The sequence below is a fragment of the Salmo trutta genome, chromosome 5, assembly GCF_901001165.1.
Source record: "Salmo trutta chromosome 5, fSalTru1.1, whole genome shotgun sequence".
In the NCBI taxonomy this organism is placed as follows: Eukaryota; Metazoa; Chordata; class Actinopteri; order Salmoniformes; family Salmonidae; genus Salmo; species Salmo trutta.
The window spans coordinates 27,490,834-27,507,799 of NC_042961.1; the positions used below are offsets into that span (position 1 = coordinate 27,490,834).

At 42.6% G+C, this 16,966-nt stretch overlaps 2 protein-coding genes across 3 annotated transcripts; one reads left to right on the forward strand and one right to left on the reverse strand.

Annotated features, from left to right (window-relative positions):
- Positions 1 to 113: 113 nt before the first annotated feature.
- Positions 114 to 7,446, reverse strand: LOC115193982 (tubulin--tyrosine ligase). Of its 2 annotated transcripts, none has more exons than XM_029753173.1 (7): positions 6,710 to 7,446; positions 5,999 to 6,077; positions 5,635 to 5,867; positions 5,236 to 5,371; positions 4,782 to 5,051; positions 4,466 to 4,568; positions 114 to 3,782 (listed from the first exon to the last, which is right to left on the reverse strand). In XM_029753173.1, exons 1-7 carry the CDS (start codon positions 6,876 to 6,878, stop codon positions 3,516 to 3,518), a joined length of 1,257 nt encoding a protein of 418 aa, XP_029609033.1. In that variant the 5' UTR covers positions 6,879 to 7,446; the 3' UTR covers positions 114 to 3,515. The 2 variants fall into 2 exon arrangements, with proteins under 2 accessions (XP_029609033.1, XP_029609034.1); XM_029753174.1 differs by having other exon boundaries at positions 4,425 to 4,568.
- On the forward strand, positions 6,573 to 16,200 carry LOC115193981 (fidgetin-like protein 1). The gene is given in 3 exon segments (XM_029753172.1): positions 6,573 to 6,668; positions 13,943 to 14,598; positions 14,600 to 16,200. Coding segments are annotated over 3 exon segments (1,950 nt in total). The 5' UTR covers positions 6,573 to 6,661; the 3' UTR covers positions 15,887 to 16,200.
- Positions 16,201 to 16,966: the final 766 nt, after the last annotated feature.

The window sequence follows — 16,966 nt, forward strand, 5'->3', positions numbered from 1 at the left end:
TCAATGCTGGCAATCATTTACAACATCTATATGATTTTCTTTCATGTCATATCTAGTGTAAATCCCTGGGTCTTATATCAGTTTACGCCACAAGAGAAGTCAGGAGACTCAGATCAACGATACATTACATTTTATTCTCCATGATAATGTGACAGTTTTCATGCAAAAGTTTGATAAACATTAGCTAAAAGAAACATAGGCATTCATCTGACTAAACACAGTACAGTTAAATCATGTTGACTGGAGGAGAGGTTTTTAACATTTCAATGTGCCAATGTTGCTGTTGTGTCAACCGATTTATTTATTCTTGTCTGCCTTGGTTTAGTGAAAATGTTTGATAATGATTGATTTATTGTTGCAATCTATAACTTCTTTGTCTCCCATGGCCATGATACGCTCAAAGGAAGTTACAGATTGCACTTTAAAGGACTTGAAATACATAAAACCCACAGATTTCATAGCTGGGGAAGTAATACTGAGGGGGGATTGATTTTAACATACAAACACGTTTTCATTGATAAGAAATCATTCATAACCTACCAAGCAGGTAATTAAAAATGGTAAACGTTCAGTGCAAAGAAACTCTGCATGAGGAAAACCAGACATTACCAAAGACTGAACAAACACAAAAGATTGAACAATTAAAACAGTCACACAGACACATATGCCAAATAGCAATAGGCAAATTTACATCTTTACAATCAAACAAATGAAAGGTGCATTTATATGCAGGAGGTCTATTGCTTCTTCCAAACATCAAGAGGCAATTCCCACTAAGGCACCCCTTCCCTTTGATGGAAAGACATTTCCCCAATTTGTATAATAATACTGATCATTTCCTTTGGTTGTTTTCCCAAGCAATGTGTTGAATAATACAGTTGAGGTCTTTTTTATTTTGCAAAATAATCTAGAAACAAACACCTTTTTTTGCCCCTCTGATATACAAACTAACCAAACGTTTAACCACAAATAGATTATAATTCATAAACATTGTATGCTTTGACCATGTGCATATCAAACAGATACTATTCAAGCAGTCATTCACACCATACTTCATAGCAATCTTTAAACATAAAAAAGACAGTGATTAAATGTCTCAATGTTGTCCCTTAAGTAGTGTTTCACTCAAAACATGTTGAAGTATTACCTCAACTAAAATATTTGAAAATGTGTGATAATGAAGAAAAGAGTTGGTGGTTTAGGGACTAACTCATACTTAAAACAAAGTTTAACATAGGACAAGGTAACTTAATCTATGGGATAACTGTGGGTGATAATCAGGTCCCGTGTGGCTCAGTTGGTAGAGCATGGTGTTTGCAATGCCAGGGTTGTGGGTTCAATTCCCACGGGGAACCAGTATGGAGAATTTTTTTTAATGAAATGTATGCATTCACTACTGTAAGTCGCTCTGGATAAGAGCGTCTGCTAAATGACTAAAATGTAATGTAAATGTATAATGCTACAAAGCATCTGTAAACTGAATGTGGTCAGGTGTTCTACATTGAATATCACAGTGTAAACACAGAAACAGACGAGGGCAGGGAAAACGACTTTCTAGCAAGCAGGTATCACAACTCCACTTATCATGGAAGCTGTGTTAATAACCTAAAACGACAATGTTGGTAGTCTAAAACCACTTAAAGCTGAGATCGGCCCCAGGCGCATTTGTTATTGTTTTGAAGAAAGGAGCATCCAGCATATTCTTATTATTATTTTTTTAATCACACAGTACTGCTGTTCTATCGCGCATGCAATGATGTCCGAGGGGGAAAAAAACAGTGTTCGTTGTTTGAAGGAACGTCTGTTGTTGTAAGATTGCAAATGGACGTGGCAGTTTCACTGCTATGGATTGCTGCTTTAAAAAAAATTATAATAATAAAATAAAAATAAATAAAAAACTTGCATTGAGATTAAGTCAATTCTGGGGTTGAAGCTACTACGTTTAATTCAAGTTCACTACATGTTTTAAGTAAGCAAGCAAAAACTAACAAGAAACACATTTTCTTTGAGCTAGCATCACTAATACACGCACTAAACAAACATTTCTGCAAAAGTAATTGGTGCAGAACTACGCAAAACTAGGCAAATCTATTTCAAAACATCTGGTGTCAAAATGCAATGCAGTTCTTGACAAACAGTTATGTGTCATGGACCTATTGGGAAGGTAAACAAAAAGGTACGAAAGAGACCATTTTAAAGGAAGTGCTTGGTTAAGAACTCTCAGTATTAGAGGCAAAAGGGGAGAGTAGGCCTACTTGCATTAGGATATAAGACACTAACACGCATCCACACCAACATGCAGTTCCTCTTAAAATGACAAACAAACTGATCTACAGCTGTAGCGGAGATCCCCTGTGCGTAACTGTGTACAGTGTACGTGGATTCGTAAATTCCTTGTCAATATATTCCATCTGTATATGTTTATCGTCTATATTCCGTTTACTGTGGCAGCACCATTTCACCAAATCAAATTCCAAGTAGGCCTATATGTAAATGTACTTGGGAGAATAAAGGTGACCGATTCAAATTCTAATAGTGTCACTGGCAGAACCATAGCAGGTTCAAAATAGTTTGAAACGTTAGAAAGTTGAAAATCTAGTCTCAGTTGGACAGGGAAGGTTTATCTCTAGTCATTCAACAAATGCTCTTTGTCGACAGAGAAAAATAAGTAATCTGTCTACGAATCTTCTCTTATACAAGGGGTGAATTAACAACACTGACTAAATTAACTTGGGAAAGAAAAGGTCTCGTAAATCGAAGACCTAAAACTACACGGCATGCGCAGAATAATAGCTATCAAATAGCTATAATACAATTTACATAGCAATAAAATAGAAACTGGATGCATCCCATTTTCTGCTTTAATACTTAAAAAAAACAAATGCAGTACACAAAACTCTGGGGCTTTGTGAATAACCATGATATGAAACAAAGATGTAGGAATGCTAACTTTTGTGGATAAATCCAAAGATCTCCAAACCCAGAGAAAAAAATAAAATAAAAAAAGTCTACACCGCGCATACACACACACTTGCCTGACGGACAATACACTGGCTCACGTAACACACACAGTAGCAGAAATGCTATGCTAAATCGTCAGGTTGCATCTTTAAGTGGGTATGGGTGGCGATGTAAGGCACTAAAGTCTGTATAATAAGTAAAGCATCCCCTCCATCTTCAGAGGTCATCCATAGACAGTCTAGGGGAGCCTCAGTGGCAGCACTGGAACACAAGGGCTTCTCTCATTGCTCTGGGACCCCCAAACCTGTCATCAGTCTGTCGCCCATTCATCATCATCATCATCATCATAATCATCATCATCATCATCCAAACATTCACCAAGTCTCCACATTCATACCCTGCATGTCTGCCCAGGTTTCCCTCTGAAATGCCCTTCCACTGTGGTGTATGAGAGAGGAATATCTGGTAGCACATACGAGAAGGTCCCACATTCAATCTTCAGTCAATCAAACAAGAACCAATGAGGTGGCAAGCTTCCTGACCTGTGGGACCTCTCAGAAAAGTCTAGAAGTGAAGAGCAGAGGGTGGAACTTCTGAAGCAGGGGGGGGGAACTTACAATCGGGTGAATGGGCCCACGTGGAGAGGTCCTCTCAGTTTCGGAGAGGAACAGGAGGATGAGGTGAGAGTAGAAAATGAGGGGGAGGAAGAGTAGGGAGCAGGGGAGGAGGAAGATGATCGTGGTTCGGAATCGTTGTTCAGTGTGAAGACACTGGAGATGGCTACGTCCACGATACCTTGGCATAGCTCCGGGTAGAGTTTCCTAGAGGAGGCAGAGTTAACAGCGCAATTAATAAGCTGCCATGCCAGTTAAATCAGACTGAGATTATATAGGGAGAATTGAATGATCTCGAGTCCAGAAACTTTATCTAGCATGGAAAATCAATTCAAAGGACAATTTTACACTCAAGCGCATTTAGATTCACCGGGAAGTCAGAGATCTTAAAATAAAACATTCATTAAATCCTAACATGAAAGGTTATTAAAGCCCTCTAAGCCTTGAACAATGGAACAAACATTTTCAAAGGAATTAACATTTCAGCCCAAACTTCTTGGCGTGAATGAACAAACAACTGCCGGTCAGTCTGAGTAGAGCACACGCCATGCACAGGTCTCAAATCATTTAAATCACATTGTCTCACACTGTAATTTGGGAGTGAGGCCCTTTACTCTGAATTCTAAATTAAATTGGAAAATAACAAAAAGGGAAGGTGAGATGTAGACCCTTTGGTGAAAATAACAGAGTTCAACAAATATTCTATGAATAAAATGTAATGAATAACAGTATAACAGACGTAAAGAGAGGATGAACCAACCGAGTGCAGGCAAGAAGAAGGGGATAAACAGGGATAAGAGAGCTGCCATGTTTATGACCACTGGGAGAAGAAAAGAAAATAGGACTGACTGTGCGCAGGCCGGAGCTCCATTGATCTCTATCAGCCACACCTTGAAGCTCTCGTCCACCATGAAGTCAAAGCCGAAGAGCTGGAAGCTCTGATAGGACAAGTGCTTAGTGCTGATGGCAGGCTCAATGCATGTCAGACAGCTCCTAGGAGACCAGACAGAACAACCATTGTCAGGAGTCTAAGTAGAGTATAGCCTAGTTGTGAAGCAAATACCTATAAATAACTATTTGTAGAACTACGCAATGTTAAGGGAAAGGCCATGTTTTCAAGGTCATTGAACAAAACTGTATTTTTCCCCCCCATCTCCTTCAACGAAGTAAACACAAACAGCAGAGCACCGGAGGAGAAGTAGCTACCTTATGATCTGCTTTATCTGAGGTAAAATGTTGGTCTCCAGCACTATGTTGTGGGTGCTCAGCAGGTACTGCCGGAACTCGTCGAAGAACATCTCGTTGCCCTCCTCGTAGCGGCCGTAGTTCTGTGAGAGCTCTTTCTGGATGCAGTGGTTGGTCAGATGGCTGGTCACGTCCTGGAAGTTGGAGCTGTCGTAGGGCTCCGAGGCCGTCCGCAGCACACCCTCCCGGTAAAGGTAGATGTTGTACTGATGGTCCACGAGCACCCAGCTCCTAAGAACACAACAGCAAACCCGCAGAGTCAGAGATTACTGGGAAAAACACCAGCGATGACATTTCTTATTTTGCTGTTCCTCAGACAGCCTGAATTGTGTATTATAAGCCTATATGGTATTTGTTGGTAATAAACACACACTAGATGTACTATCACTCAAAGGTATTAGTATCAGCTGCTTACCTGATGTCAAATTTACGGTTTCCAGGTTGCAACAGTAGTGGTCTTTCTAGGTACTTCTGAATGACATGAACCTGCCCTTGATTATCAATGAACTCCAGCAATTGATTTGCATCGTGGGATATCAAAATTCCAGCACCTGGAACAAGAAAACCAACCCAAGCCTCATCTTTGTATACAATCCTTAGAATAGATATTTTGCCAACAAAGTGTTTGTAACTCCCTGGGTAGTCAAAGGAAACTTCCAAAAACATGAGGCATGCATTATCTTAAAAAGAGAGCTTGTTTAGGCAGCAATACTATAACACACCCCCCCCCCCCCCATAATACCCAATGACTACAGAATCTAGCAGTACCAGCTGTTAGTAGAAATATGAGCCTTTAGACATGACTGTTTTGTACCTTTTGCTCCAGCAGATGACTTGGCGATCCACACTGTTCCCTCTCCGCTTTCCTTCCTTGAGTGATAAGAGGCCAGGAAAACTTCTCTTTCATCCGTCTTGGGGTTACTTTTCAGGTGGCTTATGCCATTCTTTGCAGGCGCAACGGGAGTGTTGAGGTTAGTAGGATAGATGATGTACGATTCAGGCAACCAGTTGCCGGGATCTGGAAGCTCCGGGCTAGTCTTGATTAACCTGCACAATGTAAAGTAAGAGGATATTGGTGATATTTACAGTGTCAACATGACTTAGTGAAAATTACACTATCAGAGTGAAAATTATTACACTGGAACCCTTTCAACTCGTCAAGGTTTGAAAATGCCTACTTGACTAAAGATGCTTTGCGGCACAACTTGTCTGCTCCTCTGTAATAATTCACCAGTTGCATCAGTCCAGGCTCGTGACCTGTGGAGGATAAACAAACGCATGCAGAAAAAAGGGATGAAAAAGTGATTACAACAGGGCGGTGTAAATACAAGAAATCATTTAGCAACCACTTAGGTCCTTCTCCCTCTCCGAGGTGAAACACGGCATTTCAGTGTGTCCAATATAGCCTACTTGTGGCATCTTCTGACCTATCCACTGAGGATATGATTCAGTGACCAAGGATGCATGTGGATACAGTGATATCACCAAAATATGGTTATAATTTTGTAACAAAGTAGCAATAGACTATAGGCTGCAGGATAATCAAGGCCAAACTCTTGATCATAACCTGAGACAGGGGTGGGCCACAAATGAATAATTCTGGAAAATGATCAGTGCTATAAGGGAGTAACTTTGTTTTCACTTTTGCATAATGTAGATGTCCTGGTTTGACTCCCAAGGAGACTGGGCGCATTGCAGTGAGTGCCAGATTAGCACTTGTGATGTGTATCAGCCTATGGGCCTCCATCAGAAGTCTACATCAGCTGTTTCATGCGACACAATTCATGGGTTTAGCTTGAGGGTGAGAACAAGAATGCTGACACTGTAACAAAAGGAATTCAATGCAATGTAAGACCATTTACTGCGTATGCCAAAAGTGTTACTCTTACCAAGCCGTCCAAATGGCAGTCTGTTCCGTTCGCCCAACATCAAATTGAATCGGGGATTATCCTTTTTCAGTCTCTTCCATTGTCCAGTAGCGACGAGAATTTTGGAAACTTCAGCATAAATAGTACTGTTGTCGTCTCGTGCGACAAATGTATACATGGGTGAATTCATAATACCACAATATTATATGTGCAACAAAAAAAAACCGAATTGTTTTCAAGCTCCGATGTAGCTAGTTGATTTAGCAGACTGGCTGGCAAGCGCTATCTCGCGGACGGCTGTGGCTGTAGCATGATGATGAGGCAGCCATGTCCAGCTTCTGAAAAAAGTGAATGTCTTTCACGATGACAAAAGTCCTACTACATGCTGCATTACTCTGGTCTACATTTCACTCATGTTTCCCCAGATTAGGGTGTGACTACTTGGTCACACGTCTGGTCGAGATCCTCTCTGGGCTTGCTAACTAGCTAGCTAGCTTAGCTGTGAAAGCAGTAAATTGCTGTCGATTACTCTGGTAGCTGGATATTTTTCTTCATATTTTTTTGTTTGACTGGTTAACTGTGTAAACTGCTACTTTGCTAAGATTTTATCTGTTTAATTTGAGGGCAAATCGACCAAAGAGAAGAAATCCAAAATGTTCTGTTGCAGATCAACGGTTCTTTTATTCTTAGCCCACAGCTGTCATCCATCATCTGTCGTCACATGGAAGGTGGATAAACATGACCTGCAATGGATTGTGGTTATTGTAGTCTTTCTATTCTGGTACCTCACTTGAGGTTATCAGATTAAATAAATACCTTCTGCAGAGCAAAAAGCAATAAGGTAAATGTTTATTTCTATTTCAATTTGTGTATAACGGAAATATTGATGTACTGTATATCCCAGAAAGCATATAATATATTTTAAAGGGTAAGGGCAGAGATTTAAGGGTCAGAGGTTTTGGTAGAGAAACATTTATTTTTGGTCAAGGAGAAACCTCTGTTTTGATTGTTTGAAATTGATTCAGATGTAACCCCTGAACAAATGTATAGATTGAATGTATCTCGTTCACTTGAGAGCATGGGCCTAATAATGGTCAGTTGAACTTGCCTCCTATTCAATACCCAGCAGATTATATTAATTAAATAATGAGACATAACATTATAAAGTTAAATGCAATGCAGAGCAATGTCCGGGGTCCAACCCTGTTTGGACATACAGTACCAGTCAAAAGTTTGGACACACCTACTCATTCAAGGGTTTTTCTTTATTTTTTATATTTTCTAAATTGTAGAATAATAGTGAAGACATCAAAACTATGAAATAACACATGGAATCATGTAGTAGCCAAAAAAGTGTTAAACAAATCAAAATATAGCCATCCTTTGCCTTGATGACAGCTTTGCACACTCTTGGCATTCTCTCTACCAGCTTCAGGAATGCTTTTCCAACAGTCTTGAAGGAATTCCCACATATGCTGAGCACTGTTGGCTGCTTTTCCTTCACTCTGCAGTCCAACTCATCCCAAACCATCTCAATTAGATTGAGGTCGGGTGATTGTGGAGGCCAGGTCATCTGATGCGACGCCGTCACTCTCCTTCTAGGTCGAAAAGCCCTTACACAGCCTGGAGGTGTGTTGTGGGTCATTGTCCTGTTGAAAAACAAATGATAGTCCTACTAAGCGCAAACCAGATGGGATAGTGTATCGCTGCAGAATGTTGTGGTAGCCATGGTTAAGTGTGCCTTGAATTCTAAATAAATCACTGACAGTGTCACCAGCAAAGCACCCCCGCACTATCACATCCTCCATGCTTCACAGTGGGAACCACACCTACTACTGTATGCGTCTCTCAAAGACACAGCGGAACCAAACATTTCTAATTTGGACTCATCAGACCAAAGGACAGATTTCCACCGGTCTAATGTCCATTGCTCGTGTTTCTTGGCCCAAGCAAGTCTCTTCCTCTTATCGGTGTCCTTTAGTAGTGGTTTCTTTGCAGCAATTCAACCATGATGGCTGCAATTTCTGAGCTGGTAACTCTAATGAACTTATCCTCTGCAGCAGAGGTAACTCTGGTTCTTCCTTTCTTGTGGTGGTCCTCATGAGAGCCAGTTTCATCATAGCGCTTGATGGTTTTTGCGACTGCACTTGAAGAAACTTTCAAAGTTCTTGAAATGTTACGCCTTGACTGACCTTCATTTCTTAAAGTAATGATGGAGTGTCATTTGTCTTGCCATAATATGGACTTGGTCTTTTACCAAATAGGGCTGTCTTCTGTATACCACCCCTACCTTGTCACAACACAACTGATTGGCTGAAATGCATTAAGATGGAAAGAAATTCCACAAATTAACTTTTAAGAAGGCACACATGTTAATTGAAATGCATTCCAGGTGAAGCTGGTTGAGAGAATCCCAAGAGTTTGCAAAGTTGTCATCAAGGCAAAGGGTGACTACTCTGAAGAATCTCAAATATATTTTGATTTGTTTAACACTTTTTTGCTTACTACATGATTCCACTTGTGTTATTTCATAGTTTTGATGTCTTCACTATTATTCTACAATGTAGAAAATAGTAAAAATAAAGAAAAACCCTTGAATGAGTAGGTGTGTCCAAACTTTTGACTGGTACTGTATATAGACTTGACTGACTAGACTGGACTGGAGTATACTTGACTGGACTAATTGGCCTGGACTGACTGGACTTGAACTGAACTTATTGGACTGGATTTTCTGTACTGGCCAAGACTATCCCTAATTAAACTGAACATATTTTCATTCCCAAAGTACAGTAGCAGTTTTCTGGTATTAGCTATATCTTCACCACCAGATGGCATCATGCACTTGCATTGAGAGGGGAGGGCTCAGGGTTATGCCCAGTTCAAATTGTACCCTAGACTATAGTGCCTTAACTCTCCTACACAAGTGTTCACAGGAGGTGTAAACGTAAGTCCCATCTAGCCCTCCGCATAACTACATAGATCTACAAATCCCTGCTTGGTTGAGAAACGAGCGTTGCGTAGGAGTGACGACACCTGACGTATGCCAAGCTTATGGTTATGTTGCAGCAATTCGAACCAGCGACCTTTAAGTTACTGGCCAAACACTCTTAACCGCTAGGCTACCTGCCGCAGCAGGAACAAATCACAGAGAATAGCTGTGTTGGTGGCAGCTGCAGAGATGTACTTTAGTGTAGAAGATTTTACTGCAGAAGAGTTACAAGCTGTGTTGAGTGATAGATAGTGTCCTCTCCTCCCAGGCTGCCGGCCTGGTGTAGGATCAGTTAGGGCCAAGTAGTGGAATAGTGGTGAGGCTTTTAATTGGTGTAGGGTTAGTTGGTAGGGCTATTTTGTTACGAAGTGTAATGAACTCACAGTGCAGAAGAGTAGCTGGAAACACACTGCTATGGCAGTGGATGATGCCCAACAGTCTGTGGATGTCAGTCAGTTGAGAGATCCTGAAATACTAATCGTGAAGAAAGTTGATTTTGTTGTGTTTATTGCTCAGGTGATTAATTGTACAGGACAAATTAACAAGAAAATCTAAGAAACTGGAAATCATTGTGAAAGTGGCTAAAATGGTCTTTGATCTCCAAGATTTCACAGCTGAAACATTGCAGAGAATACTGTCTTTTTTATTTTATTTATTTCACCTTTATTTAACCAGGTAGGCTAGTTGAGAACAAGTTCTCATTTACAACTGCAACCTGGCCAAGATAAAGCAAAGCAGTTCGACACATACAACAACACAGATTTTCAAACATACAGTCAATAATACAGTACAAAAAAAGTATGTATATATACAGTGTGTGCAAATGAGGTAAGATATGGGAGGTAAGGCAATAAAATAGGCCATAGTGGCGAGGTAATTATGATATAGCAATTAAACACTGGAGTGATAGATGTGCAGAAGATGAATGTGCAAGTAGAGATACTGGGGTGCAAAGGAGCAAAATAAATACAGTATGGGGATGAGGTAGTTGGATGGGCTATTTACAGATGGGCTATGTACAGGTGTAATGATCTGTGATCTGCTCTGACAGCTAGTGAGGGAGATAAGACTCTCCAGCTTCAGCGATTTTTGCAGTTCGTTCCAGTCATTGGCAGCAGAGAACTGGAAGGAAAGGCGACCAAAGGAGGAATTGGCTTTGGGGTTGACCAGTGAAATATACCTGCCGTAGCGCTTGCTGCGGGTGGGTGCTGCTATGGAGACCAGTGAAATGAGATAAGGCGGGGCTTTACCTAGCAAATACTTGTAGATGACCTGAAGCCAGTGGGTTTGGCGACGAGTATGAAGCGAGGGCCAGCCAACGAGAGCATACAGGTCGCAGTGGTGGGTAGTATATGGGGCTTTGGTGACAAAATGGATGGCACTGTGATAGAGTGCATCCAATTTGTTGAATAGAGTGTTGGAGGCTATTTTGTAAATGACATCTCTGAAGTCGAGGATCGGTAGGATAGTCAGTTTTACGAGGGTATGTTTGGCAGCATGAGTGAAGGATGCTTTTTTGCGAAATAGGAAGCCAATTCCAGATTTAATTTTCTGAAGATGCCTGTTGAGGGATCTGAGTACATTTTACTAAGTGAAAGAGTACATTGACTTTTGTTTAGTTTTATTTATTGATTATTATTATTTTTATATTTTATTTTCGTTAAATTATTTTACCCCACCCAGTAGGTGGTGGCAATACACCTTTTTGGATGTGGTCTGCCAATAAAACCATGTAAAACCAAGTTATATTTCATATTTAACTAGGCAAGTCAGTTAAGAACAAAATCTTATTTACAATGACGTCCTACACCGGTCAAACCCCGGACGACGCTGGGCCAATTGTGTGCCGCCCTATGGGACTCCCAATCATGGCCGGTTGTGATACAGCCTGGATTCAAACCAGGGCATCTGTAGTGACACCTCTAGCACTGAAATGCAGTGTCTTAGTCTGCTGCGCCACTCAGGAGCCCCAAGGTATATTGGGGGGAGTCATCACTGGGGTTCCAATATCTATGTCCATAGATGATGTTAAAGAAAATGTGAAGGGAGGCAGAGTGATTGAGGCCAAAAGGTTGATCAGTAGGAAAGAGGGTCAAAGAGGTGAAAGCTTATCAGGGATGCTGAGGTTTGAGGAAGTTTTCCTGGAAAAGTACAGATAGGATTTCTTAGTTTCAATGTTAGAGAATTTGTCCCATATGCACTGCAATGTTTTAGATGCCAAAGAATGGGACATGTAGCTGCTCATTGTAAAGGAAAGAAAAGGTGTGCCAAGCGTTGAGGGAACATCATTACGGTGAATGTTGAAGCAATGTGAAGGTTAAGTGCTGTAATTGTGGGGGATGACAGGTGCAGAGAGACGCTAGAGAAGCTCAGAGATATAGGATCAGTCATGATGTATTATATGCAGAGGCTGTAACACAGATTGGTAGAACTACAGCGCGGACTGATGGAGCTTATAAGGATGTTCCTGTAGTAAGTGGACTTACTGTTGGGGCTGGTGCTTCTGATGGTCCTGGCATGGTTTCGAGGCCGGGTTCAGAAATCTTGCGCTCATGAATGTGTGGTGTCAAAGGACCCTTTGATAATGAATAAAGTTGACTTCATAGCTTTTATTGGTAAGGTTATCAATAAGATTTGGGTTGTGGAAAGCAGAAATGCCAGGTTGAAGGTTATTGTGGAGATGGCAAAAGTGATATTGGGGGTAACAGATGTTACTGTTGATATGGTTGTTGACATGCTGAACAAGGGTGGAGTTTTTCAGCATGATATAGATCAAGTTTAATGGGGTTAGGGGGTTGGGGAGTTGGTAGGGATTTATTTGGTTTAGAAATGTATTTTCCTGGCAGTATGTGTGGCGCAGCGGTCTAAGGCACTGCATCTCAGTGCAAGAGGTGTCACTGCAGTCCCTGGTTTGAATCCAGGCTGTATAACATCCGGCCATGATTGGGAGTCCGATAGGGTGGCGCACAATTGGCCCAGCGTTGTCTGGGTTTGGCTGGGGTAGGCTGTCATTGTAAATAAAACATTTTTTAACTGACTTCCCTAGTTAAATAAAGGTTAAATAAAAATAATATATATATATTTTTTAAATAGTGTAGAATTGGGCAGAATACATTCCAGCACAGTAGGTGGCAGCATGCACATTAAAGTTTGTTTGCGGTCCGCCATGATATCGTTGAAGAAGAAGACGATTTAAAAAAAAAAAAAGTAAATTTTTTTTAAAATAAAATGAATAAGGAGAAGAAGAAGAAAGGTCACCTGACGTACCCAAAAATAACATAGGGGTGAGTTCAAAGAGTTGGCGCGGGAATCATTTTTGTACTTCCAGCTGCGAATGTGATATTGATATAACCACTTTTCCATGGTGCAAAAAGTTATGCTCTCTATTTTCCAAGCTACAACTGTTTGTTACTTATCTGTGGTAAATCGAGATATGTCTAACACGACAGTTACAGTAAGTTAGTAGCTAAGTCAACTAGCTAACTTGGCTCTTGCTATCTTAGCCGGTACTACAGTAGTTAGCTAAACAGTCTAGGAACAGTGAGCTAACGTTAGCTAACAATGGAGCCCTGTTCCCATGGCATTGGCACTTTTAAATCAGCGCCAAATTCGAGCAAGCTCGAATTTCGCAGGTTCAGGGGAGACCCGGGCTAGCGCATCCCTCTTTCCCGAGAAAATGAGCATCCTAAATGTAAATTGTGTTCCAAGTCGTTTTGTTTCAGTCGCGCAGCATTTATCCAGGCGTTGTTATGAGAGTATGCGCAGCGCGAGTGAAAAATGACAACCTGGAACACAAATGACAAAAGTAATTTAGGGGACACATAGCTAGCTTCCGCCACAGGCTGGAGCCAATGCTAAGGGGTACATATTTGACACTACGTTATATTTCACTTATCGGTATTGTAACGACCCTGGGTTTATAAACGCGGATATCCACTCTGCCGCTCGAGGATACTTTTGCGGCACAATCGATAGCGCGCTGGATTTCGGGCTAGAAGGTCGAGGGTTCGAGACCTGCTCCCTGCTGTTTCATTACAGTATATTCATAATCCCAATATGTCATAGCTGGCTATGTAATTTTAGCTACTTGTAAGTCTAGACATTACCTAATTTGAATAAGTGAAGTTATAATGTGGTGATCCCTTCACAATTTTTTTTTTTTTAAGGCTCATGGAATTTATAAAATGTGTGTGTGTGTGTTATTGTTTGCTTGGCTGCTTGGGTCATGCATTTTTAATGACTCCTGTCCCCCATTCCTCAAACAGGCGGGAGCACGCCAGGCATGAGTGGTGCACACCTGGGCGAGTGGCAGAGGAGGTCCTTTGACATTTCATCTGGCACCTGCACACCTGAACAGACGGCAGACGCCTATCGGGTGCACATCCTTGCCATACAATATGCATGGGCAAGCGCCCAGCTCTCTCAGGCCGGCACGGGCAGCCTGCTCAGGACCTACTCGGAGCGCTATGCTGCAGTGCTGGACTCGGAAGAACCTCGCACAGGGCTTAACAACTATGCAGAGAGCGTACTGAACCTGGCCCGCAGTCAGAGGAACCACAGCGACAAATGGGAATCGCCTCTGACAACTGCGGGTGTGCTGGAGCTGCCGTGCGTGCGGAAGATGCTTCGGGCTGGGACAGGGGGTGGAAAGTCCCTTGTGGCACCTGCAGATGTTAACATCTTCGTTGGACAAGAGAGCAGAGGCAGCTCCCTGTCTCTTCCTTCCACTGGACTCGAAGCTGCAGAGACTCCATCGGGACCCCCATCATGGCCCAAGCCTGAGGGCAACAGCACTTTCAGCATTTTACATAGTGCTACAGCAGAAAGACCAAGAGGCGCTCAGGGAGTCCCCAGCTACCCCCATTCCTCTGCTGGCCCCTCGGCACGGGCCCAGTCTCTGTTTTGCCAGCACTCCTCAGCTCCAACACAACCAAACCCAGCCCCTGCAGGTCTTAAACTCTAACACCTCCAAGAGGAAGACGTTATACAATTCTGGTGGAGAGAATGGCAGAGGGAGGGCATCTGGAGGACAGGCAAGGCAAGACCCATACTGTGGTGACACAAACGTCAAAACGGCAAGGGAGCAGTTTATTGTTGATCAGCAGAAAAAACACCCCCACCAGTCCCAGAGAGCCCAGCAGCCCCCTGCGATGGCAGCTGCCATCGGGGGTGCCACTACAAAGTCACTGGGGGCCAACAGGCCACGGGGAACATTTTCCAAATTTGTGTCCACCATGCCGAGGCCGGAGGACAAAGAGAGTGGTGTCGGTAGCAGCAATGCTCAGGAGACTCAGCCAGTCGACGAGCGTCTGAAAAACTTTGAGCCCAAGATCATCGAGCTGATCATCAGTGAAATTATGGACGATGGACCGCCCGTAGCCTGGGACGACATCGCTGGCCTGGAGTTTGCAAAGGCCACGATCAAGGAGATTGTGGTGTGGCCTATGCTCCGGCCTGACATCTTCACTGGCCTCCGTGGTCCACCCAAAGGCATCCTCCTATTTGGGCCTCCGGGCACAGGAAAAACTCTGATCGGGAAGTGCATCGCTTGCCAGTCAGGGGCCACCTTCTTCAGCATCAGTGCCTCATCTCTCACCTCGAAGTGGGTGGGGGAGGGAGAGAAAATGGTTAGCGCACTCTTCGCTATCGCCCGCTGCCATCAGCCAGCTGTTATCTTCATCGACGAGATCGACTCTCTTCTGTCCCAGCGTACGGACGGGGAGCACAACTCATCCCGACAGATAAAGACAGAGTTCCTGGTTCAGCTGGACGGGGCGGCCACCTCAGCCGACGACCGCGTCCTGGTGGTGGAGGCCACCAACCACCCTCAGGAGATAGACGAAGCGACCCGGCGCCGCCTTGCCAAGCGCCTCTACATCCCCCTCCCCGAGGCAGCTGCCCGACGGCAGATAGTCTCTCACCTCATGGCCCGCGAGAAGAGCCAGCTGGGAGAGGACGAGCTGGAGACGGTGGTCACAGGGACGGAGGGCTTTTCTGGGGCTGATATGACGGGGCTGTGTCGGGAGGCAGCGCTTGGCCCCATCCGGAGCATCCAGCTCCGTGACATTGCCACCATCACCCCCGACCAGGTGCGGCCCATCCTCCACAGTGACTTCCAGGAGGCCCTGAGGACAGTAAGGCCCAGCGTCTCAGCCAAAGACCTGGAGCTCTATGAGGAGTGGAACAAGACTTTTGGTTGTGGTCGTTGATCTGGGCAGCAGTATAGACTCACATTACAAATATCAGCCTATATTTAACATTTACTGCTGTTGGGGATATATTTCATTTGTTTTGTTCAGTAAATGACCTTGCATTTAAATGTTAGTTTTCCTGCGACAGACTACCATAAGATTTTAATATTCTTTCTGAATGTTAACTTGATTTTTTCCACTTTCTGATCATTGGCACAGTATATTTATTCACAAATATAGGTTATTTGTTTTTCTACACTTGGATTCACTAAATAAGATGTTGGTGTAAGTAATATGTTCTTAATAAAGTTGCTGAATGTTTTCTACGGTAATGCATTGCAAACAGGTTTTCCTTTGTACACAGAGAGGAAATGTGGCAAAGCGTTTTTCTGAGGATGGGTTATGGGGCCATGTGGCAATATGTTCCCTTTTCACTCCATTCGCTACCTGTTCATCCAAAGTAGATTAATATAGGCCTACATCAGCTATCAGTTTCTCATCAACTCGGTTTGTTAAAAGTCCAATGCAGCTGTTTTTCTCTATCAAATAATTTCTGGGTAAAAATGAAGTACCTTACTGTGATTTGTTTTCAATTAAAATGGTAAAAAATAAATAAAAATAGCTTATCAAATAGCAATTTCTAAAGAAATTATTTAGCTAGGACTGTCAGGGAGTGGTCTGAGTGGGGAGGGGAGAACTAGCTCTTATTGGCAGAGAGGTTTGAAACTCTTATTGGTCTATTTACTGTGTTTTATATATATCCACACTAAGGGGTTGGAGTAATACTGTGAAAACTATGATAATTGCCCCTTTAGTGTAAAGGCTGTTTGAGAAGACCGCCTGAAATTTGAGCCTGGTTTGGTGGAGTTTTGGCCTGCCTGGCGACATCACCAGGCGGTATAAGATAAAGGTGCACTATGCAGAAATCACCTCGCCATTTGCTGGTTGTAAAAATTCTAATACTTCGCCTAATTTCAGTTCGTGACAAAACAAGCAAGTATAGTGTAGAGAATTGTTTTACCATCTAAACCGCTGTGACAATATTTTTGGTTTTGGAAAAATATTTATTTTCAGCTGTTTAAAGCTGGTGTACAAAAC

Excerpts from the sequence above, each read along its gene's own strand:
- LOC115193982 (XM_029753173.1), bottom strand. The coding sequence starts at position 6,878 with ATGAATTCACCCATGTATACATTTGTCGCACGAGACGACAACAGTACT. Across the intron at positions 5,372-5,634 it reads GTCATCTGCTGGAGCAAAAG|GTGCTGGAATTTTGATATCC; the intron begins GTACAAAACAGT and ends TTCTTGTTCCAG. Across the intron at positions 5,052-5,235 it reads AACCGTAAATTTGACATCAG|GAGCTGGGTGCTCGTGGACC; the intron begins GTAAGCAGCTGA and ends TTGTGTTCTTAG.